General features: G+C 38.0%; 1 protein-coding gene across 7 annotated transcripts in view; it reads right to left on the bottom strand.

The window, feature by feature from the left end:
• Window positions 1-20,055, bottom strand: part of rnf157 (ring finger protein 157) — a 36,144-nt gene that overhangs the window by 12,274 nt on the left and 3,815 nt on the right. For 6 of the 7 annotated variants that reach the window (XM_041815602.1, XM_041815604.1, XM_041815607.1 and 3 more), the window contains exons 2-17: window positions 18,771-18,889; window positions 14,271-14,359; window positions 13,740-13,889; window positions 13,186-13,303; window positions 13,021-13,087; window positions 12,898-12,941; window positions 12,319-12,366; window positions 12,088-12,159; window positions 11,770-11,929; window positions 9,035-9,147; window positions 8,714-8,946; window positions 6,733-6,835; window positions 6,505-6,613; window positions 2,961-3,175; window positions 2,811-2,873; window positions 2,187-2,235 (exon numbers count right to left, since the gene is read on the bottom strand). In XM_041815602.1, coding sequence (XP_041671536.1) covers window positions 2,187-2,235; window positions 2,811-2,873; window positions 2,961-3,175; window positions 6,505-6,613; window positions 6,733-6,835; window positions 8,714-8,946; window positions 9,035-9,147; window positions 11,770-11,929; window positions 12,088-12,159; window positions 12,319-12,366; window positions 12,898-12,941; window positions 13,021-13,087; window positions 13,186-13,303; window positions 13,740-13,889; window positions 14,271-14,359; window positions 18,771-18,889 — 1,752 coding nt within the window. The remainder of the gene's footprint in view (window positions 1-2,186; window positions 2,236-2,810; window positions 2,874-2,960; window positions 3,176-6,504; window positions 6,614-6,732; window positions 6,836-8,713; window positions 8,947-9,034; window positions 9,148-11,769; window positions 11,930-12,087; window positions 12,160-12,318; window positions 12,367-12,897; window positions 12,942-13,020; window positions 13,088-13,185; window positions 13,304-13,739; window positions 13,890-14,270; window positions 14,360-18,770; window positions 18,890-20,055) is intronic. The other variant, XM_041815603.1, reaches the window with a different exon arrangement.

Genomic DNA, 20,055 nt, shown 5'->3' with positions numbered 1-20,055 from the left:
TGAAATGATCTGATTTTGAAAATCAGTAAATATGAAAGATAATACATTGAGAGGCCCTAGATAAATTTCAGGTGTCACACTGGGCCACAGTACTCTTGAGTTTGGGAAAGGCTGAACTCATGGTGAAAAATGTCATGATACACTTTTAAAGTATGTCTCTAAACATTGCTTTAAGGGGGCAGATTAGGGGCTGGATAAAGTGTTGCGAAAAAGGTGACTCAGTACTTTCACATGCAGTTAAAACAAACTGAATCATTGTATTGAGATCTGTAAAAAGTGCATTAATATTTCTAAATTAATTGATCACATGCTTTATTGTGCCTTTTAGCACTCTTTAGCTAAGCCATTGCAATCTTTATCCACAGCCACAGTGATGTAAAATAAATACACCACTGCTCCTTAATGTCTTGTTTTAGTTCTGTGGACAAGTCAAAAGTCATCTGGGCCTATTCTTATCAAAAATAACAAGTTCTTTTTTCCATTGTTACATCTATCTCATAAACATTGGTCTACCCTAACTTCCTCCTTTTATTTCAAAATAAAAGCTGGTTTGTATCCAAACACGAAGTTACCCTCAGTTTAAAGCACAAAACTTCAAAATTAAACAAAAAACGTTTTAAATACAAATTTGTGTAATTTCAAAGTGCAACATGAGCAAAGTCGCAATTGATTTAAAATTCTGAGATTAACAGTGATAAAAATGTTGATCATTTGAAAGCCTTTATAACAAGTATATACATGTAATTACTGTTCAAAGGGGTAAAAATGAATCATCCCTATAATAATAACTAAGTCTTGACATCAGGAATTTTTACCTGATTGGTGAATCTGTGATATACAGTGCTTAACAAATTTATTAGACCACCACCCAAAGTAAGGTCTATGCCACAGCTGCTCTAAATTAACAGCATTGGTAATTACCAAAGTCATTTTTTATGTTTCTGCAATGGTTAATACACCAATATGTAGAAGCTCTTTAACTGAAATTATATTTTTAATGCTAAAATATAATTATTGTTGTTATCCATGAATTTTCAAATTTACTGATTTACAAAAAAACTGAAAAAATAGTAAAGCACATTATTATTTCTTGATTAATATGTCAAATTATAGTTATTTACTTGCATTCCTGAACAGAAAAAATAGTTTTAGTGGTTGAATGTTATGCTTGATTTCTGACTTCTCAGAGAAGCCCAGTGAGCCGGCTCAAATTTGGGTATAAAAAAGGTGAATTCAGTTTGAAATTCCTCATTCCTGATAAAAATTGTAAAACATGGAGAGCTCACTGAAAATGAAAGAGTCCGCATTAAAGCACTTCATGATGCTGGATGGTCTTTGAGACAAATATGACAGGTGGTCTAATAAATTTGTTAAGCACTGTATTTCGGTTTCTATTTTTAACAAAAAAGTGACCAAGCAGGAATTTAAAAAACAAAAAAGAACAAGGAAGTTTTGTTTCTATTGTTAATTTTTTCCTTCCATTCATCCACCCGTTATTATCCTGGGGTTGCGGAGAGCTGAAGCCAATTCCAGCTGTCATTGGGCGAGAAGTGGGGAACATCCTGGACTGTTCGCCAGCCAGTCACAAGGACCAAGGATATCTTTATTATCCCCAAGGGGCAATTTGCTTGACAGGCAGCAGTACCATACAAGTAGTTCTGTGTTGAAATTGGAAAAGCTTGCTTAATGTAACAGGCTTTGTTGTTTCAGTCTAAAAATATTAGAATTGACCCCAATGTTTCCATCAAATCCCAAAGTCCTAACAAAAGCAGTTGTATGTTGTGGGACACACAGTTATTACTTCCAAGTGGTTTCTCTGATGGAGTTTCAAGACCTCAGCCTTCACTGTGGAGTAGATTAAGGTTCTAATGCACACACATTATATGAGAAGTCATTCCTTTCATGTCATGGTGTTAACAGCCAGCATCACATGCATTCTAAAAGGGACTGCCCCATCTAGAGGACAATATCTGATATTTATGACATCATTTTGAAAAGATTGTCCTGCTCAGCCATGATCCAAAAGGATTTACAGACAGCAACCATTTATGTGTATATATTAGATAGACTTCTGGGTCCATAATATAGTTGGTATGACAGGCGTCTTTCACATGACCTGAGAGCAACAAATGCAAAGGAAGGTGGCGGGTAAGGGGTAAGAGGTGAGGAATGGTCGATATAGTTACCTTTCCCGTTAGATGGTGAGGAGCAGTCCTCCTCAGTGACATCATTTCCCTAAAACAGGAAGGAAAAACAAATAAAAGGTAAGAAATTTAAGCAGCTATAAAAAACATAAATGAGATCATCAACTCTTGCTCTGCAATATAAGAGGGATAATACAGCAGTATAATGTCATTCTGACTCTTGTGATAAAACTTTTAAATGGTTGGTGCCAAATTTAGATGTTTTAATAAAGAAAAGTGCAGCTCTTAACAGATTTCACTGCCTGTTGGACTCACAGCATCAATAGTTCATGAATTATCAGTGTGAACTTTGACAACAGAATGAAAGAAGAAGGCAGCACCAATATTTTTGACAGTGGTGAAATGTTTAAGGATTAGGTGTGAAAAGAAGTAAAAGTGACATTTAAAATGCAGTTTATTAGTAAATGAATGCTCCACTTGATCTTTTAGGGGCCTATTATATTCTTCTGTTAATGAGATATCATAACATCACTGTAGGATTGTCTTATCATACATCAGTTACACCAGAATCACTTCAATTGTGGTATTATTAGAACCACAAGCCACATACTGAGACTCTAATCATATCCATCTACTTCTCTATAAACATGCATGTGTTACAGTCACCTCTGAATCCTGCTCTTCTACGGCCAGAGAGTAGTTTTGTTCCTTTGGCTCCTGGGAAAACTCCTGCATGTTTGAGGTAATGAAACAATTTTAAATACAAGTCAAGGGAATTTTTCTTCATTCATCAATTAATATGTACAGTTTCCTTACCCCGTCCTGCTGTGACGGTCCTCGGCTTTCCATGGGGGCGTCTTGATTCTCCTCTGCCTCCACGTCTCCCCCGTCGTCCCCCGCGGGATCGCCATCGGCCCCGGCCAGGTAGGACCCTGACATGGAGGACATGGTGTCAATGCTGATGTGGGAGTGCTGCGAGTGGGAGGAGGCCATCGACATCACTGACTGGACCAGGCTGCAGCTCACGGGGTCTGGCACACACACGGAGACACACATCACTGTCGGGGTCGATTTATCTGGTTTTCTTTCAGATTGATTCTTTCATTGCCAGGTGAGGTTTTTCGATTTTTACTTAGAGGAAGGATACTTACTCTCATAGAGTTTAAGAAAAGAAGGCTGTTTATTCCCATAGTAAAGGAATAGTTTAACATGTTTGGATGTCAACTGGGATGTTTCGCTGTCCTTAAAAGAAATAGATTAAATAATTGATGACTATTTTTGTTTGCATCTTTAAGTTCTGAGCATGGAGCAGAGGTCTGGTTGATGAACATAGCTAAGAATAAAGGCAATGCATAAAGTTGTTGCTTTTAGAAAGGTCAACTTCTGTAACTTTTTCTCAGCTTATGGTAGCAGAATGGGGAATTTTTTGCAGTAAGGACATGCTGCAGTTAGCATGTAGCTTCCCCCAATAAAACCAAATATGTCCTCTTTACATTTACACATTGACATCACTTTCAGTGTGCTTGAGACTGCACAGATGGGCCAAGTGGTAACATTTTCTGTAACACAGCTGTCGCTCAATAGGGAACAGACAAAAACAGGCGGAAACAGACTAACATCTGTCTAAATAAGGAATAGTTGGATTTAACAGAGATCTAAACTGTTTCCTAAAGACACAGTGGACCGTTGACATTGATATATGATCATGAATCGAGTTTCCTGACTTTATAAGGACCTGATTTTGAATACATAAACCAAATCCTCAAAGCAGACATCAGTCCGGTTCATGAAAGTCAGCAGGGGGATAAAAGCTGTCTGGGTATTGTAAATGATTGGCAGAAATATCTTTATAAGACGCCAGTTGAACATGAGATAAGAAAAGGTAACCAGTGTAACCTAACACATAAATCACACACATCCCGTACGGATTTCTTGCCTTTTATATGGGGTAGCAAGGGGTCACATTGGGGTGGTGGGGTAACAAAATGAAGTATCGTGTTGTAATTCTGCCTGTAGATATCAGATGTGTTGGCACTGGGTTTCGATATTCATCCTGACTGACAAACTGAATAACATGTTAAAATATACTAAAATCTTTATTGCTCAGTCTTTTTAGCAGATAGAGAGCTGAAATAAAAAATGAAAGCTTTAATCTTTAGCCCTAGAAATTTTTAATAATTCTTGAAATCATCAATCAATCAAATCAAAATCAACATCTCCCTCTTTAAACCTGCCCTTCATCCATTCAGGCTTCTCTAACAGGTCTGTAGGCACATCATAAAGCAGGTTCAAGCCATTTTTGTCCTCAGTGTCTAAAATACAGCTGTAGCGGGCTACCACAGCTCAGGTTGTCAGCTATTGTCTGTGTTTCTGTTCAACTTTTAAAAACTTTTCATCCATCAACTTCTGCATGTGGAGGCTAAAGAGGCTGAAACTGAAACTTGAAAAAAAATCCCATCTATCTTCCAGCATGTATTTAAGCAAATCACACCACTGTTTGCTGGTCAGGTGTCTCATCAGGTCTTAAAGGTATTTACATATAAAAGTTGCATCTGGTCTCAATTGGTTAACATAGCTGGTTAAAAAGAAAGCTTCCTGAAAAAAACTCGTCCCTCATGAAAACACACTAATGCAGCTATTGTAGCTGAAGCTAAATGGGATGCCTCTTGTAGCTCCTGAAATATCAGTAATCATTGCCAGCATTCACAGTCTTGGCAACAATACTTTAAAAGTCTTGTTCAAATCAGAATCACAATTTGCAAGGCATTCTGGGAAATTTCTCATAACACTCAGTTTTAAGTGTGCCTTCTGAAAATCTGTATTTGAGTGGCCATGTAGCCTGAGCACTTTAGGTTACCCTCCATTCCAACAAAGATAGGGACAAACCTTAGACGTGAACGTGCATAATATAGAAGTAGGCTTAAGTGTTGAGGTTAGGGGATGTATTGGGATTTAGCCTCGGTCTAACCAGCTAACATAGCCAAGGAGAATGGGGCTTGACTGCCACCTGACTCAGGCTTTAACTTAACTGAAACAAAAAAACAGTGAGGATAGTTTCCATTGGTTAATTGGTGTGATAAAAAAGCAGAAATCCCATAGATGAAAAACTTCTTAAGCCTTTAGTTTCACACTCTTTTGACTAAAAATATTCCGGCCTGAATCAGAACAGATTTTAAGTTTCATTTTTATATCAAGCCTTTGATCCCAGCTGAAATAACAACCCATTCTTCGTGTTTTGATCAAAAAGCCATCTTGCACATTTCCCATAAAATCTGATCCAGTGGCACCGACATAAAACGCTGCTGTGGTTCCAGCTTTTGATTTATTCATGTTAAAAGGCTCCATGCAGTGATGTGAGGTCTGTGCTTTTAGCTTTCCTGCTAAATTTTAGAGATAGTGAACACTACTCTGAGGAGTTTTTCACCACTATGTTACTTTAATAATAAGGTGAAAAATCTGCTGCAGATATGGATTATTTGGGATATTTTTTTTATTATTCAATTTTTTTTTAATATACAAGGTTAGAGAGCATGATCAAGAGGGTTTCCTCTGCTCCAAAGCAGCAGCGAAGTCTTAATGTCATTTTCTTATTAATCTGTTGTTCAAGTGAAAAAGTGTTTAAAAAAGTCATTCATCTAGGCTACAATCATTTATGAATTTGGTCTAAATACATGTAAAATTACAGAGTTGGGGTGTTGGAAGGATTTTTTTAAATTACATTTCACCTAGGGGACAATGTGCTTTCACAGCCAGAGTAACAGAGAACTACACAGATATATAGACGCCAACAGACAAAGATGAATGAATGAAAACTTATAACAGGGTAGTTACTACCTTATTCTTGAGAAATTACTACATAATTACACTTATTACAAAAATTTACTAGGTAATAAGGACCGACTAGAATAAAGTTTTCTACTGGTTGACCTCATGACAAGTAAGAAAGTGTCTAACGGGTGTATGAGGAAGAAGAAAACACAGATAACATTCCAGCTCTATACATTTTGTACATTCCCTTTGCTTTTATTTTGGTACAGCTAGTGTGGACATTATCTCCCTACCTTATGTGGATATCAGAAGGCAGATAATAAAACGTCTTATGCCTTGCTTAGCCTAGTGTTTCCATGCACTTTAAAAAAGTCCAGCTTTAGCCCGACTAATCTGACAGTTACGCATGGATTTGCATTGTATCTTCTTGTTTATTTTGGGTTAAAAAAGCCTCAAAGGATATATAACTAAGGAAAAATAAAAATGCATTAGGACTGCTATGGTTAGTAATTAAAGTCTAGTTACAGGAAATGCTTTATGAAATCCACTGTGCTTGTATACAAAGGCAAACATGTGTGAGTGTCATGCGTACCTTCAGGTGAGGTGATTGTGGAAGACAGCGGTGTCCCGGTGCAGGACGAATGGTCGATGGCACCTGATGAGGAGAGAGTCAGGTTCTCGCTGTCTGGAGTCACTCCATTCTGATTAAAAAAAAAAAAAAAACACACTTAGGAAGAAGCTCAAGTCTCAATACACAAACAAACCAAGAAGTTCATCCATGATAACAACTACACAAAGATTTATTTTCAGGCTCACACACCTCCTGTTGGTCTACAGCGAGTTTGTGCCGACAGGCCTCTGATTCACTGCAAGATTTCTCATCCTCCTCCTCGGGAAGCACAGAGGAATTCTGGGACAGTGACCTGAAATAAACAAAATTCAGAAACCAAAATTAAACAAGCAGAGAAAGGTAAATGTAGCTTTGTTATCAGGAACAAGAGGATTGAAAAAAAAAAACCTTTAACTCAGTAAGATAAATAATGAGGTTTAATTTAAATGAAGTACGATGGGGTTCATTTGTTCCAGTTTATTTTCTCTCTAACAAATCAGTAAAAAAATCAACCTATGTAAATTTTGACATCCCTTGTGATCAAAACAGGAACCCAATTTGCAGATTTTATTCTGTACATGTATAAACAGGGTTTCAACAAAAAAACAACCTATCCTGATGTTGATGAAACAGTCAGATGTGTCTCTGCTGTGGAAATATTATTTTTAAAGGCTGTTTCTGCAGCATGCTGTCAATCACGCCATGTGACTCATACCTGCAGCAGCAGTTGCAGGCCTTAAAAATAACGTAACTGGAATTGTCGATGTTTGATTGTTTGTTTGTTAAGTCTGACATAGAAATCAGAGTAAATCATTCATAACAAGCTAAAACCTCTGACAGGAGATTTGAATGTAGAAATTCAATAATCAAAGAAATTATTAATACGGAAACTCCAACAAATAAACAGTTAAAATCAGCTATAAATACCAAAACAATTTTTCAAATATGACAGGGCAACTAATTTTTCTTCAAATTTTCTTAAAACTTTCAGACTTCAACTCCTCACACCGGTTAAACACTGTATATTTTGTATTTTGATGCTTTCTTTGTCTTTAACTACATTATTTGTTTATTTTTAACAGTGTAAAGCATTTATCTAAATCATTCTTTGTACAAACCTCAATTCCAGAAAAGTTGGGATATTGTGTGAAAATGCTACTGAAACTGGACAAAGTGATTTGCACATTTTTTTCAACCTATATTCAACTGAAAACAGCACAAACACAAGATATTCAATGTTTATGCTGATAAATTTGATTTTTTTTTATAATACACACGTATTCTGAATTTGATGCGTGCAACATATTCCGAAAAAAGACAGGCAAAGTTGTGGAATGTTCATCATTGGTAACAGGTGATAGTACCAAAAACTGCATGGGTAAATATTTCAACACTTAATGTTCAATGTTCCTCTATGTGCAATTGCAAGTGTAGAGATTTCACCATCTATAGTCAAAATATCATCAAAAGATACAGAGAATCTTGAGACATATGCATCACTTTATTCTAACCTTGCAAAGCAGATGGATACGCCTGTTTCCTTATTTCTCACTGGCGAATCCATCTTGCAAAGCTACCATCTGAACCGTTTGGGCCCGGTTAGAAAGTGGACCAATCAGTTTCGAGGGGCAGTACTTTTAAGCACAGCAGAGTGACGTTAACAAGCAGCAGCAAGAGTTGGTGCAGTTATGGAGGGAGACATTAGCGTGGATGCTGCTGAAGCGCCAGTTTTATCAGAACTTGACGACATTTCTTTGTTAAAAGAAGAACAAAGAACAGCAGTGAGTTGTTTTCTTTTAAAAAACGACAAAAGTCAAGTACTTACATGTCTATAGTCGCCATGTTTCGCGTTATTCCTGAGTAGCTGCACACGCGCAGCTTGATAGCGGCTACGTCACGTGTTTTGTTGCCCTGATTGGCCCGTAGAGATGTGACAGACAGAATGTTCACCCAATCACACTCCGAGGTTTTTTCAAAGCCTCTGCCTTTTCTCAAATGTTTCTTATTGAAGCTTTCCCAGATGGATGCGTGAAACAAATCCATCTGGCATGTAAGGTTAAGTTTATTCTGTTCTCATTCATATTTTACAACCTGTCCCAACTTTTTTGGGAATTGGGGTTTTATAACAATGTATTAGAGATTTATGGTTAAAATTAGAGCTAAACTCCATCTTGTTTACTGCCTGACTCACTTTGAACCACTCTTCTTGAGTTTGAGTCCCTGACTGGAGTTCGAGTGGTCTAGAGGGGAGAGTGAGCGGGCCGGTGCTGGGTGAGGCTCGCTGCTGTAAGGGGGCAGTGCTCCGGAGACGTGGCTGGGGCCCGAGTGGAGAGGAGGAGGAACCACTGAGGAGGTGGTGAGGGGACCGTTCAACGCCTCCAGGAGAGACACGGCCTCGTAGCCTGGTGGGATGTGCTCTGACGCCTTTGAACAAAGACAGAACACCAGACATATGAACAAAGTGGTGCTATCACGATTGTTATTTGATATATTTATCATGTCTGTGACTCACTGAGTGCTCTTCTGAGTCAGAGGTCTGTGACGTGATGACGGGGTTATAGTTGGTGGGTGACAGAGGGCTGAGTTTCTTCCTCATGGCTCGGATCTGTAGCAGAGCTCTGAATGCTGAAAAAAACACATTTAAATTTACTCCTCAGTCAAATAAAATCAAACATTGTATGTATATTGTAAGTGCAGGTCCTTTTTAAGATGGCAGCTTGATTCTAGTGCTCACTTAAAACCTATGCAGAAATTGTTGAAACCTGTAGCTGCAGGGTCATATGTGAAGGAATGTTAAGCATTATGATCTTATCAATGCAAGAAAAAGGAATTGTGGGAATTTTAAACAATGCTGATAAGATTATTAATAGACACCGCAAAATACAGAATCCCGTTGACTGTGACTGAGTACAACTAGCTGCTTTAAAAATATTCTGGATTCGCAGGGGTGTCATTGAAAGTAAGGGCAATAAGCAGGCATCAAGTGCAGGAAACAAAAGTTATAAAAATTGTTGGCTGGTGCATTGGGTTTTTTGTTTTGTTTTATTTTGTATTGTTGAGCAGTCTTCCTCGTACTGAATGTTCTCTCTGCTCTAGTTTTTCTCTCTCTCTGTCAGTAAACAGTAAAACAATGCAGCAAATTTTAATCCTGCTTTTCCCACATGTTGAAATTCAGCTGCAGTGCTCGGTCAGCTCTGTTAAATTAGCTGCAGTAGCTATTGTTGAAATCTCTTCAGTGTTGAAGGTCTTTAGATATGGATCATATTGCAGTCTGTTCAATTATTATTTGGGCCTCAGAGGTATTTAGATAAAATCTGATTTTGACCATTCATTGCAATGTACATATTTCAGCTACAGGAGTCTAACTTTCTAACTTTGATGTTTTAAATAACATTACACCAAGTCTGCAAAGGCACAGACTTACTGAAACATACCAGTAAAAGACGAACACAATGACAGTTTATGTGCAGCTGTAGTACCATTAGTTTTGCAATGTGGCTTTTACCCCCACTAGTCACTTGTTATCTTTGACTGAGAAGTCATTTAATCCACTCCACAAGGTTTAGTTACTTAACAGTGAACCACTGTTTTCTTATAATGCAGAGTAACTCTCTAACAAGGGAGAAAAGCTGTTAAAAAGTGTCCATCCCAGTCTGGTCTGTATAAGTGTTGGGGCTTTTCCACTACATTGAGTGACTTGGCACTACTTGGTTTGACTTGGCATGGCAGACCAGCACATCCGGGTATTTGCTTTTCTCCAAAAACTAAGCAACCCATTCGGGGTCTAGAGCTCATGATGCGGCGTTCTGAGTTGATGATGTTAAATAGCTGTGCTTCAGTAAGCACTGTTTTGTTCCACAAGAAGAAGAAGAAGTACTGTTTGGTTTAGCTGTCCACTCACATCATGCCTGTCCATGCTGTTGTCCTGAGGTGGTAGTGGAAAAGCCCCATATGTATTCTAGTACACTTAAAGCAACCATGTGGCTGCTTGCAATACACAATGAATATGGCAAATTCAACTACGTAAGTTAAAAAGGTGATGGTGGCTGCACTAGCAGTAATGACGGCATGGATCTCTGCATTTTATTCTGGTATATTAGTTGTATCTGTGTATAGGATGCAGCAAACTTTTTAGATGAAAATACAGGTATCAAAAGTACATCATACACTCAGTTTTGTAGTAAAAGCATTTTGAAAAAACTACACTACATTATATGTCTATAATAAAGTAACTCCTCTCAGTTTCAATTGTTTAAGTTTGTGCTTAGAAAAACATCATGAAGGGTGTTTCCTGTAAGTGGAGGTCTGCAGGAAGTTCACCTGAGGTTGCTTTTGTCCTGCATGGTTGAATTGTGGGTTTGGTCACTCACAGACTAATGTGAAAGACACCTGCAAAGTCTGCATACCTGCAGAATGCTGAAGTCTGGACTTTTGAATTCACTCCCTTCTGACAACCATGATAAGCTTTATAAATTATTTGGGCCAAGTAAGCAGGGGGGTCTGAAAATTGAGATTTTTCTTTACCTTTTGTCTTTTGTACAAACAGAAAATTCTTGCAGTGTGTAAATCTTTGGGGACTTTGTTTAGGGTGTTGGTGTAGAAACTTTCTGTTGGATGTCACTAGTGAACGATATGACTTATGTTTATAAAGCAACAACAGATACCAAACTTGTGGTGGTGTTCATGTTGATTTTTTTTTCAATTTAGATTTTTTTTTGTCCTTGATTTTTTTAAATGCTTATTCATACAAAACCATTTGCTCCCCAACTAGTTTCATGAACAGGAAAGCCTGAACAGGCTACAGAGGTCACAGCTGCTTCATTCAACACACTGAAGACACAAATCCCACCACCAACATCTGCAGTTTAGGATCTCACCCAGTTTAGGTTGGAGGGAAAACTCTGAAAATGAAATGAGCTGTTTTGACCCCACATTAGAGGACAGACTGCTGTTGATATTGCATGCTCTTTACAGCATATAAGGGTGCTTCTTTGCATTTTACTGTGGATGAGGATGTTTTCTGAGAATGTAACATGTATGGAATTTTACGTGCACAAGCCTCTTTAACCTCTTTATTCCAGAAAAAGACTTGTTTTTGACCCAAATTTGTGTAATATGAAGTCTAGAAAATGAAATTTTAAATGACTTGAAAGTGTTAAAGTCCCTTTTTTCAACATTGGCAACCACTTTTCCACCAGCTGGGAGTCTAATTTGGTAAAGAAATCCTTGATGCTTGGTAAAACTCACGCAGTCTGCAGATGGGGCAGCAGTTGGCCTGGTAGCGCAGTGTATCGGCACAGGCGTTGCAGAGACACAGATGTCTGCACGGCAGGATGAGAGTGTCTCGCACGTCTGACAAACACACCACACACTCAGCACTGTTATCACTGATCTCGTCGTCAGCAACCTGCAGATAAAAAGTATTTGAATGTGAGGAAGAAGGAAAACTTTTAAGTCCTTGTTACAGGCAGACACACTGATTTATTCCAACATGCTGCTACATCACCTCTGATGCACACAAATGCAAGCAGACAGAGAAATCCTGCCATGTTCTCTGATGTTTACCTTTGATTCTTGGCTGTTGTATTTGTTCTCGATCCCATAGATCTCCTGCAGGAGATAACTCACTCCATCCACCTGGGAATGGGAACAAAGTGAAGATTAAAAGGCAGTGGGTCTCATGGGCCAGGTGCAATGATTGAGCTTTGGTGCTTCTTTGTCTTTCAAAATCATAAAACAAAAGTTACACAAAGGAGATAAAAAAAAAAGAAAAATAAGAAGGGGAGATGTACAAACCACTTGTTTCTGCTTCAGAGGCTTTACACAGTAGCTCCCGTCCATGTGCTGCAAAAAGGCAACAGTTTATAATGCTGGTATCATGATTTAACAAACACAATTATCATAAAAATAGTAGGTTTTTTAGTTACTAAAATTTGTTACATTTCAAATGGTATTTTTTAATATTTTTTACTTTTTGATTACTCTCTTCCTGGCATTAGTCTTTTAGGATTTTTTTCTACTTTTGTCAATATCTGTGAAGCACTTTGTGCTGGAAGCTTTCATGCATGGAAAGCTCTCTTCAAATAGAGTTGACGGGAGCTAAACTTCTGGTGCCATGTATTGAAAAGGTAAGGTGATTTTTTGATTTTTACCAGTATAATATTGAAGTTTTAACATTCTGCTGTCATGGCACCCTTACTAAATTCATTGCAACATTTCATTTGCTTGCACAAACCAAAGTCTAACACGAACTACAAACCCAAAACTTAGTGTATGATTACCCTAATAATGGATACAAACCAGAAAAAAAAGGTAAAAACTGGCAAAAACAAATTACACAAGAGTGCACAGTCTTGATAAACATGCCTTTCTCACCTTTTCAAATGTAGCCAGCAGTATGTGAGAGTGTCCCAAATGTTCTATAACAAACAAAAGACAATGCAATGTAATCGATTATAATGCTTGGCTTTAATTCAGTTCCAAAAGACTGTCACTCACCTTCCCCTTCATCTACAACTGCCTGCACCACCATGGGAAAAATCTCTTTGTCCATATCAAACAGTAGCTGAGGAGGAAACAAGGAAAGTGAGAAGAGAAGCAAAGCATCCGTCCAATTACAATCTCACAGATTATTCGGCCTCAGACGACATGCACGCTGCTTACCTCCTCATCAGCCCACTCACTGAGGTTAACGGTATGTGAGGGCAGACAGAACTGTTGGCACACTCCTCTCTTAAAGTGAACCGTCTCAGACTGCAGGGAGCTGTCCTGAGGCAGGTAACTGCAGGAAACACAGGAGCAATCAATCAGTGCAATAAAGTTGTTGGTTTGATTTTCACAGATGTGCTTTTTGAAATTACATGTATCATAGCGGGTTGTTCCTTTTTTGATGTATTTTTTGAATCTTTTTATGCCTTTATTGATTTAATTTAAAAAATCCTTTTCTAATATTTTTATTGTTGCTGGGCTGATTGCCATCAATATCCTTTTATTGTATTCTCTCAATGACAATAATGTATTCAACCAATTTACAGAAAGCAACCACCCCCTCTTTATCAAAAAAAAAAAAAAAACACCAAAAGATGAACACCACACATGTCTAATAAAGGTCACATGACACTTCATTGCTGTTGTGACACTTAAATTTAGTCTAATGCTTGTTGTTTTTGGGATGCTTTAATAGTTGTAGTTGTAGATGTAGTTGTAGTTGTACTCACACTGGCACTCCATTGTGAAACTCCTCTATGGCCTGGTAGTAGATGGTGATGGCCACTTGTGTGTCAGCATCGAAGGTAAACTCTATGTTATAACAGGCCCTGTTCTTCCCAGCTGCCTCATCACCAGGCAGCTTCAGGTCCTCGCTGCACCTATGGGTAGCAGTTGGAGAGGATGCAAAGAAGACAAGGATGAGTGAAAAATATAGGATTCTGACCTCAATACAAAATCAGTTATCATAGCATTTCAGTCATGGAGAACTGGCATTTTTAAAATAGGATATCGAATTGTAAAAAAATCCAAAAATTATCAAGAATTGAATCTCAAAAGGTGGGTTAATCTATAATATATCATTTTTAGTTGGATGCTGTCACAATTTGATTCTATTTTTGAAAAACATGTCTGATTTGTCACTTTTCCTCTAGAGAGATCCTAAAGAGATTTGTGTCTTTTCTAAAATAGCTCAGTGGACAACAGACAACAGTGGTGTAATGACAGGTTTTACATGTGTCTAGGTAAATAACAGCATGTACCGTACGAGCCGCAGCGTGTCCTTGCGGATGTTTATAAGGCTTCGTAACGTCTTTACTGGTTCCTGAGGTGGAGGGGCAGCATATGGGAACTGAAAACACAAAGAAAACAAATTATATATACAAGAAAATAAAGCACATGTTGAGAGACTAAAGAAAAGTAGTATTCATTTTCCCTGAACCGCCCCGACATTCCTCCCTTCACCGCAGGAATTCAGGGTTATACAGTGGCTACTGCTGCTCTCGGTTTAACCTTTACAAAAAAACGTTTGGATTGGTCAGCACCACAAGATGCGAGCTGACAAGTGCTGAGCCAGAACGAAAAAACTGCTCAGACTGTGTCTTTTCAGGGACAAGGCTGACATTTCAGACAGCGTTTTTCTGCACACACAGGGACCACAGGAGTGTAGAAAAGTCCAAGGTCAAGCATGCGTCTTTTATGTTCTGAAGCTAAACTAAAGTAAAAGATAGGCAAAGTTATCCAAATAAGACTGATAAGAGCTGAGGTATTGAAGGAGTTGACTGCCTTTTATGCTGGTTCTCTCCAATCTCTAACAACAAACCCAAGATCTAAAGAAATCGACACCTTTTACATGACCCAGTCTGTGATCCCTTTCTCAGCACTCTTTCTTGTGTGTTCGAAGCCAGGAGCTGCTGACAGAGCGTAAAAGGAGAGTGGACATGGTTTGAGGATCACTGCTGGAGAAACATGCAGGATGTGGTCAGATACCTCCACAGTACAACCCCTCATCTGTTTGAGTGTCTGTATATAAGGGTGTTTGAGTGGTGGTGAAAGGCACCATATTCAGTGCTATTACACATCTGGGATCAGCAGGAGTCACGCCTGTAAACTACACAAACAAACTGAAAAGAGCCATTCATGAGGAAACATAGAGATAACACTGTAGGTCTCATTCATCAAATTTACACTAAATCCATTTTCCTCTGACATCCTGGGCATGCTCACAGTTAGAAATTTTACCGCTGATGCTTTAAGGAGTGCTAATACCACATCCACCTATTCCCTCATCATCCACAACTAAAATGACACTGGATTGTCTAAGAATATGGATGATGAATGTTAAGCTACATTAAAGGAAAAAAAAACGTACTTGATTACTTGATAATCCTTTGACTGCAGTATGACCAAAGCTAATGTTAGTATTCTTGCTGTGTTGGCCAAAAGCGTTACACAACAACCAAATACATCAACTTTAACAGTACAGCTAACAAACTGTAAAAGTGAGCACCACAAGCTGATTCTACAGTAGAACACCATGCAAATGTTAGGCTGGTTATGTTAATTTAAAAACATCTTTATTAAAGACCTTATTGTGATGTGAAGGACTGTTTCTTTATTATCGCCTTTCTAGATTACTGCAGGCTTTTAACACATTCTTTAGATTACTGTCTCACCCTCTTCATGTGACAAAAACAATATAAATGAACTATAAACATAGGCTTATTAGCATGTTTACTTTACTGGCAAAATAAGAGATGAAGTGCCTGTTTTTAGGACCCCTGCTGCTTACTAATTGGCCCACAGAAGTAATATTAGTACTTTTTTAAATTGGCAACGGAGACATAGAACTGCTTTGATGACTTTCTTTTAGTCCATGATGATTAATCCAATATTCATATAGAAAGTTTATTCTTTTTCAGCCAATAATGTCCGTAAAATTCCATGCCAATCCATCCAGCTGTTGCTCAAACATTGCCATCCACTGAGCAACAACATAGCATGGCTAAAAATCCATTTTTTTATATTCATGTGCTTCTCAGAAGCTCTAAAAATAGCTTCATCCATTATCATATTTGTTGAACAGTGGCAGGAGATCGAGAACACAACAACTGCGGTTGGTTTTATGATTCCACAGCACCATCTGCTCAGAAACCACACACATTATATAATGCTGGTAAAGCTTCAGTCACACGTGCAAGGAAGAAAAAAACATGCTATCACGGCTGAATTCTCTTCCCACAGGAGGCTTTTAATCACCCATATAATCTGCAGAAAAACTGCCCTCCTTATTTTAGTCTCAGACTAGACAGAAAAAGCACTTGGACTTTCCATATCAGCTTTACTTTGCCAAATACTTTAATTCAATCAAATTCTTTCATGCTTTAGACTCTTTTCTCTCTAGACTTGAGCTCATTTCTATCTGCAGCTCTCATTAGTTTGACCTTCAGGTTCATGATGAGGTTGAACGAAGCCTCAGGAGGGGCGTCAGTTATCAGCCGCTCCATGCAGAGAGGCAGCAGACTGTCGTTTCACTGCAAATTAGTCTGAAGCTGGAATAAATTTCAATTGGTCACAGACTGAAAGCTTGTTAATTGCTACTGCAGGAGTCAGGGCTGCTGAAATGTATCAGCCTCTGTTTGATGGAGGGAAGACAGTAACACCTTTTGATGCTGAAAGAGACACTGACACATTAATCATTTTCCCGGTGAAAGAAATTTGACAGTTTATCATGAACAAAGTGCAGCATTTTTGCTTTTTAAATTCTGTGAATCCCTGCTTCTCTCTGTGTTAAACCATGATAATTGTCACATTTATGAATTGATTCTTAAATCAAGTGAAAAAGCTAGTCAACAGAGTCACTTTCAGCACTGAGATTGACATTTTTCACTATTGATGACTAAAAGAAATTAATAAAAAATACCTAAATCAAAACGCTGTATGTTGAAAACTGCATGCAAAGGAGAGTATGTAAGAATATTCAGCTTGTCTTTGTATTCTTGGATAATCTCAGTCATCCATTATGGAATAAAAGTTGAGTTTGAAACAGTCAAAACATAGGCAATGAAGCCAAGCAATGTTTGAGCCTTGTATTTATCTGTTTGAGGCTGAAAGCCTCCCTCCATTTTGCCCTGTTTACTTATCATATCTATACGAGTTGTCTAACTATGAAACTAAACATGAAGACAAAAAGTCTATCAGACCAACAAGTAAATCAAGTTTTATTTGAAATACCCAGGAAAAAGACAAATATAAACTCTAAATAATTCCTAAACCACCAGGTAAAAACTACCCACTGACCAAGATAAATTGAAGTGATCCAAAGCTCCGAACCAACAGCATTTGAAAGAAGTGGTTTGCAAATTTCTAACCACCTCTCCATCTTGGTGAGTAAGCCACAAATGGGGAAGAACTTCCTAAGGAACAAAATGCAGCTGTAAAATCTGTAATTAACCGAGACCCCAATGGGATCATAACAATCACAACATTTAAGTTGGCACCAGATAATTAATCAAGTTGGTTCAGTTATAATTTTGGCGTCCTTCCTACAAGCAGGAAAACAAGATAATCAAGATTAAATGGTCACTGTGCCGTGTGGTAAATGAAGTCCACCCTCCCTCCCTTCCTTCACAGTACAGCATGCGCTCTGGCCGTCCCACCAAAAAAGCTCTCACTTTAATTTAAGTGAGGAGCAGGGGGAGCTACGACAACTACTCCTGTTAGTTTTAAAGGCGAGAGAACTGAAGATGTAAAAATAGCAACTGCCGGTTAACAAAAAACTAAGACAGTCTCAGTCGCATGGGATCGCTCTAGTTTTGGGGAGCCCAACCTGGAACAACCCAAAATAACCTGCAGAATATCCTACATGGGTTTGACTGCTCCTAAAGGCAGTACAACAAATTACTCAATCATTTGGTATGTGTGCACAAAGTGGTATATTAAGTTATTTTGATTTTAATATCAATCAAAAATCAAGGTTGAACCAGGTTTTGACATAGAGGTGTTTATGGTGTTTGGCGGATATTATGCTGTAGTGAACTTTTGAAAGGCTAAATGACATGGAAAAACCTCCTCCGTTCTAAAGCTAAATCCATATACATTCAAACCAAGGACTACATCCATTAAAAATTGAATTCCCTGCCCTGTGAATTACAGGTTCCACTTAAAAATAGTATGACATATAGCACTTTCATCTAAAGTGCAGAGAAACAGAAGTTTGATGCTCCTTTTACTTGACAAACCTTTGACATCTGTGAACCGAATAGTTTTGCCTCCATGTTAACAAAAGTCAGAGCGTAAAAATTCAAACATGGGTACGGACATTATTAATGCACAACTATTTCCACAGGCAAGCAAACTGAAAGCTCTGTTGAGTGAGGAAAGTGAGAGAAAATCAAGGAAATATTCCTGTCAAACACTCCTGATCCCTTGTCATCTCACTCTTCCTTTGTTCTTCACCCATCTCAATGCAAATAACACAGAGGAAATAAAATGTCATGCCATGTGACAACCCAATGTAATCATAGCTGATGTTGTTGCTGACAGTAACTCATATCACATGCAGTTAGGACCTGATTTTATGCTGCAGCTCTTTGGATGCAATGCATTCTAGTAAATGCAGGTGTAACGGTTCTGCTATCACAATAATTTAGCTCTTATATTCAACATAGCACACAGCAATACATTTAATTCGTCAGGGGATGATTAGCATCAATTCTGTTTGGATATTCATATAGATTATAAAACCTTTGAGAACAACTCACCGCTACAGGTCTGGTCCCCAGGAAGTTAAGGTCTGTGTTTTCCCCAAACAGGTAACCCTCTGGATGAGTGGAGTCAAACTTTTCGCCTCCCATGATGAAATGGCTGGCGAAGTAACTCCCTGCACATGAGAGAGAGCAACTTTTACTAAACAAACTCAGAATACATAAATTCTACAAAGAATAAAAAAACCTATATTAGTGGAAAAAACACCGTAGATTATGTGAAAAATTTAAGTGTTTAAACATGCTTTCAAGGTATTTAAATTAGTTTTCAATATTCTGTCACAGATTTAAATACTATCAGGTTCTTCACTCAAGTTATTTTGTACATTTATCTCAATCATCTTTTCGATATGAAAGCGACAGTTTCCTGAATCTTTGTGCCTTATTATTAAGAACATGAACTTGATTCTTTGGTGGCTTTGTGGTAAATCTGAGCTGTGGCTCCTTACATGCAAGTCATTCCCCAGTCTCTCCCTGTCTCCAATTCCGCATTCAACCAACTGTCCTGTCAAATAAAGGAATCCAAAGCCCAAAAACATTCTTCAAAAAAGCTTGACTCTTTAAACCATAAAGCAAAGGCAGCTGCTTATTTTAAGATGATCCGTGAATAAATGTTAAATACATTTCTACTCTTTTTTATCACTACAAAAAGTAAGAGCTAAGGCCTCCTAGATTTTCATCTTCAGATTCTTTTGCAGTCATTTTACCCATCTGGCACCTAACTAGCATAAAAAATGAACATTTCCTTTAAATATTTGATCAATTAAGCTTGCACCATCATGCACTAATACATCATGGCAACAGCCAAGTATGCTCCGGTTCTCAAGCACCGGTCACAGTCAATAGTGAGATGTATATGGGTTTTACCTGCAAGTTATCAGGTAGAATTTCAAGTAAGATTACAATGTTAAGAAAATGTTTAGTTTTTATATAAATATAAAGAATACAAACAAAGCCTTAAAAAGGCTTTTCTCTGACTGGTGTGGGGTTGTTTTGGAGCTGCGGCTGGTCTACCTGTTTACCAAGGTTGATGCAAACAGGACTAAATAGTCATTCTGCTTTTTAACCACAGGGTGAGGTGATATCTTAAGTCTGTAATGCTGGTTTGGAGTCTTAAAATACCAGCTGGGAGGACATGAAGTCAGGCATCTCTTATTTAAATAAGGCACCTTTGTTGATGCTGTGAGGAAGGAGTCACCTCAAACTCATATGCTCTAAAAATACAAAGCAACTTTCATGATACTATATTATACTCATTTTGATGTTTTAAAACGATTCAATC

This window comes from Cheilinus undulatus, linkage group 20 (genome assembly GCF_018320785.1).
Source record: "Cheilinus undulatus linkage group 20, ASM1832078v1, whole genome shotgun sequence".
NCBI classification, from domain to species: Eukaryota; Metazoa; Chordata; class Actinopteri; order Labriformes; family Labridae; genus Cheilinus; species Cheilinus undulatus.
This window is presented reverse-complemented; position numbering and strand designations above follow the sequence as displayed.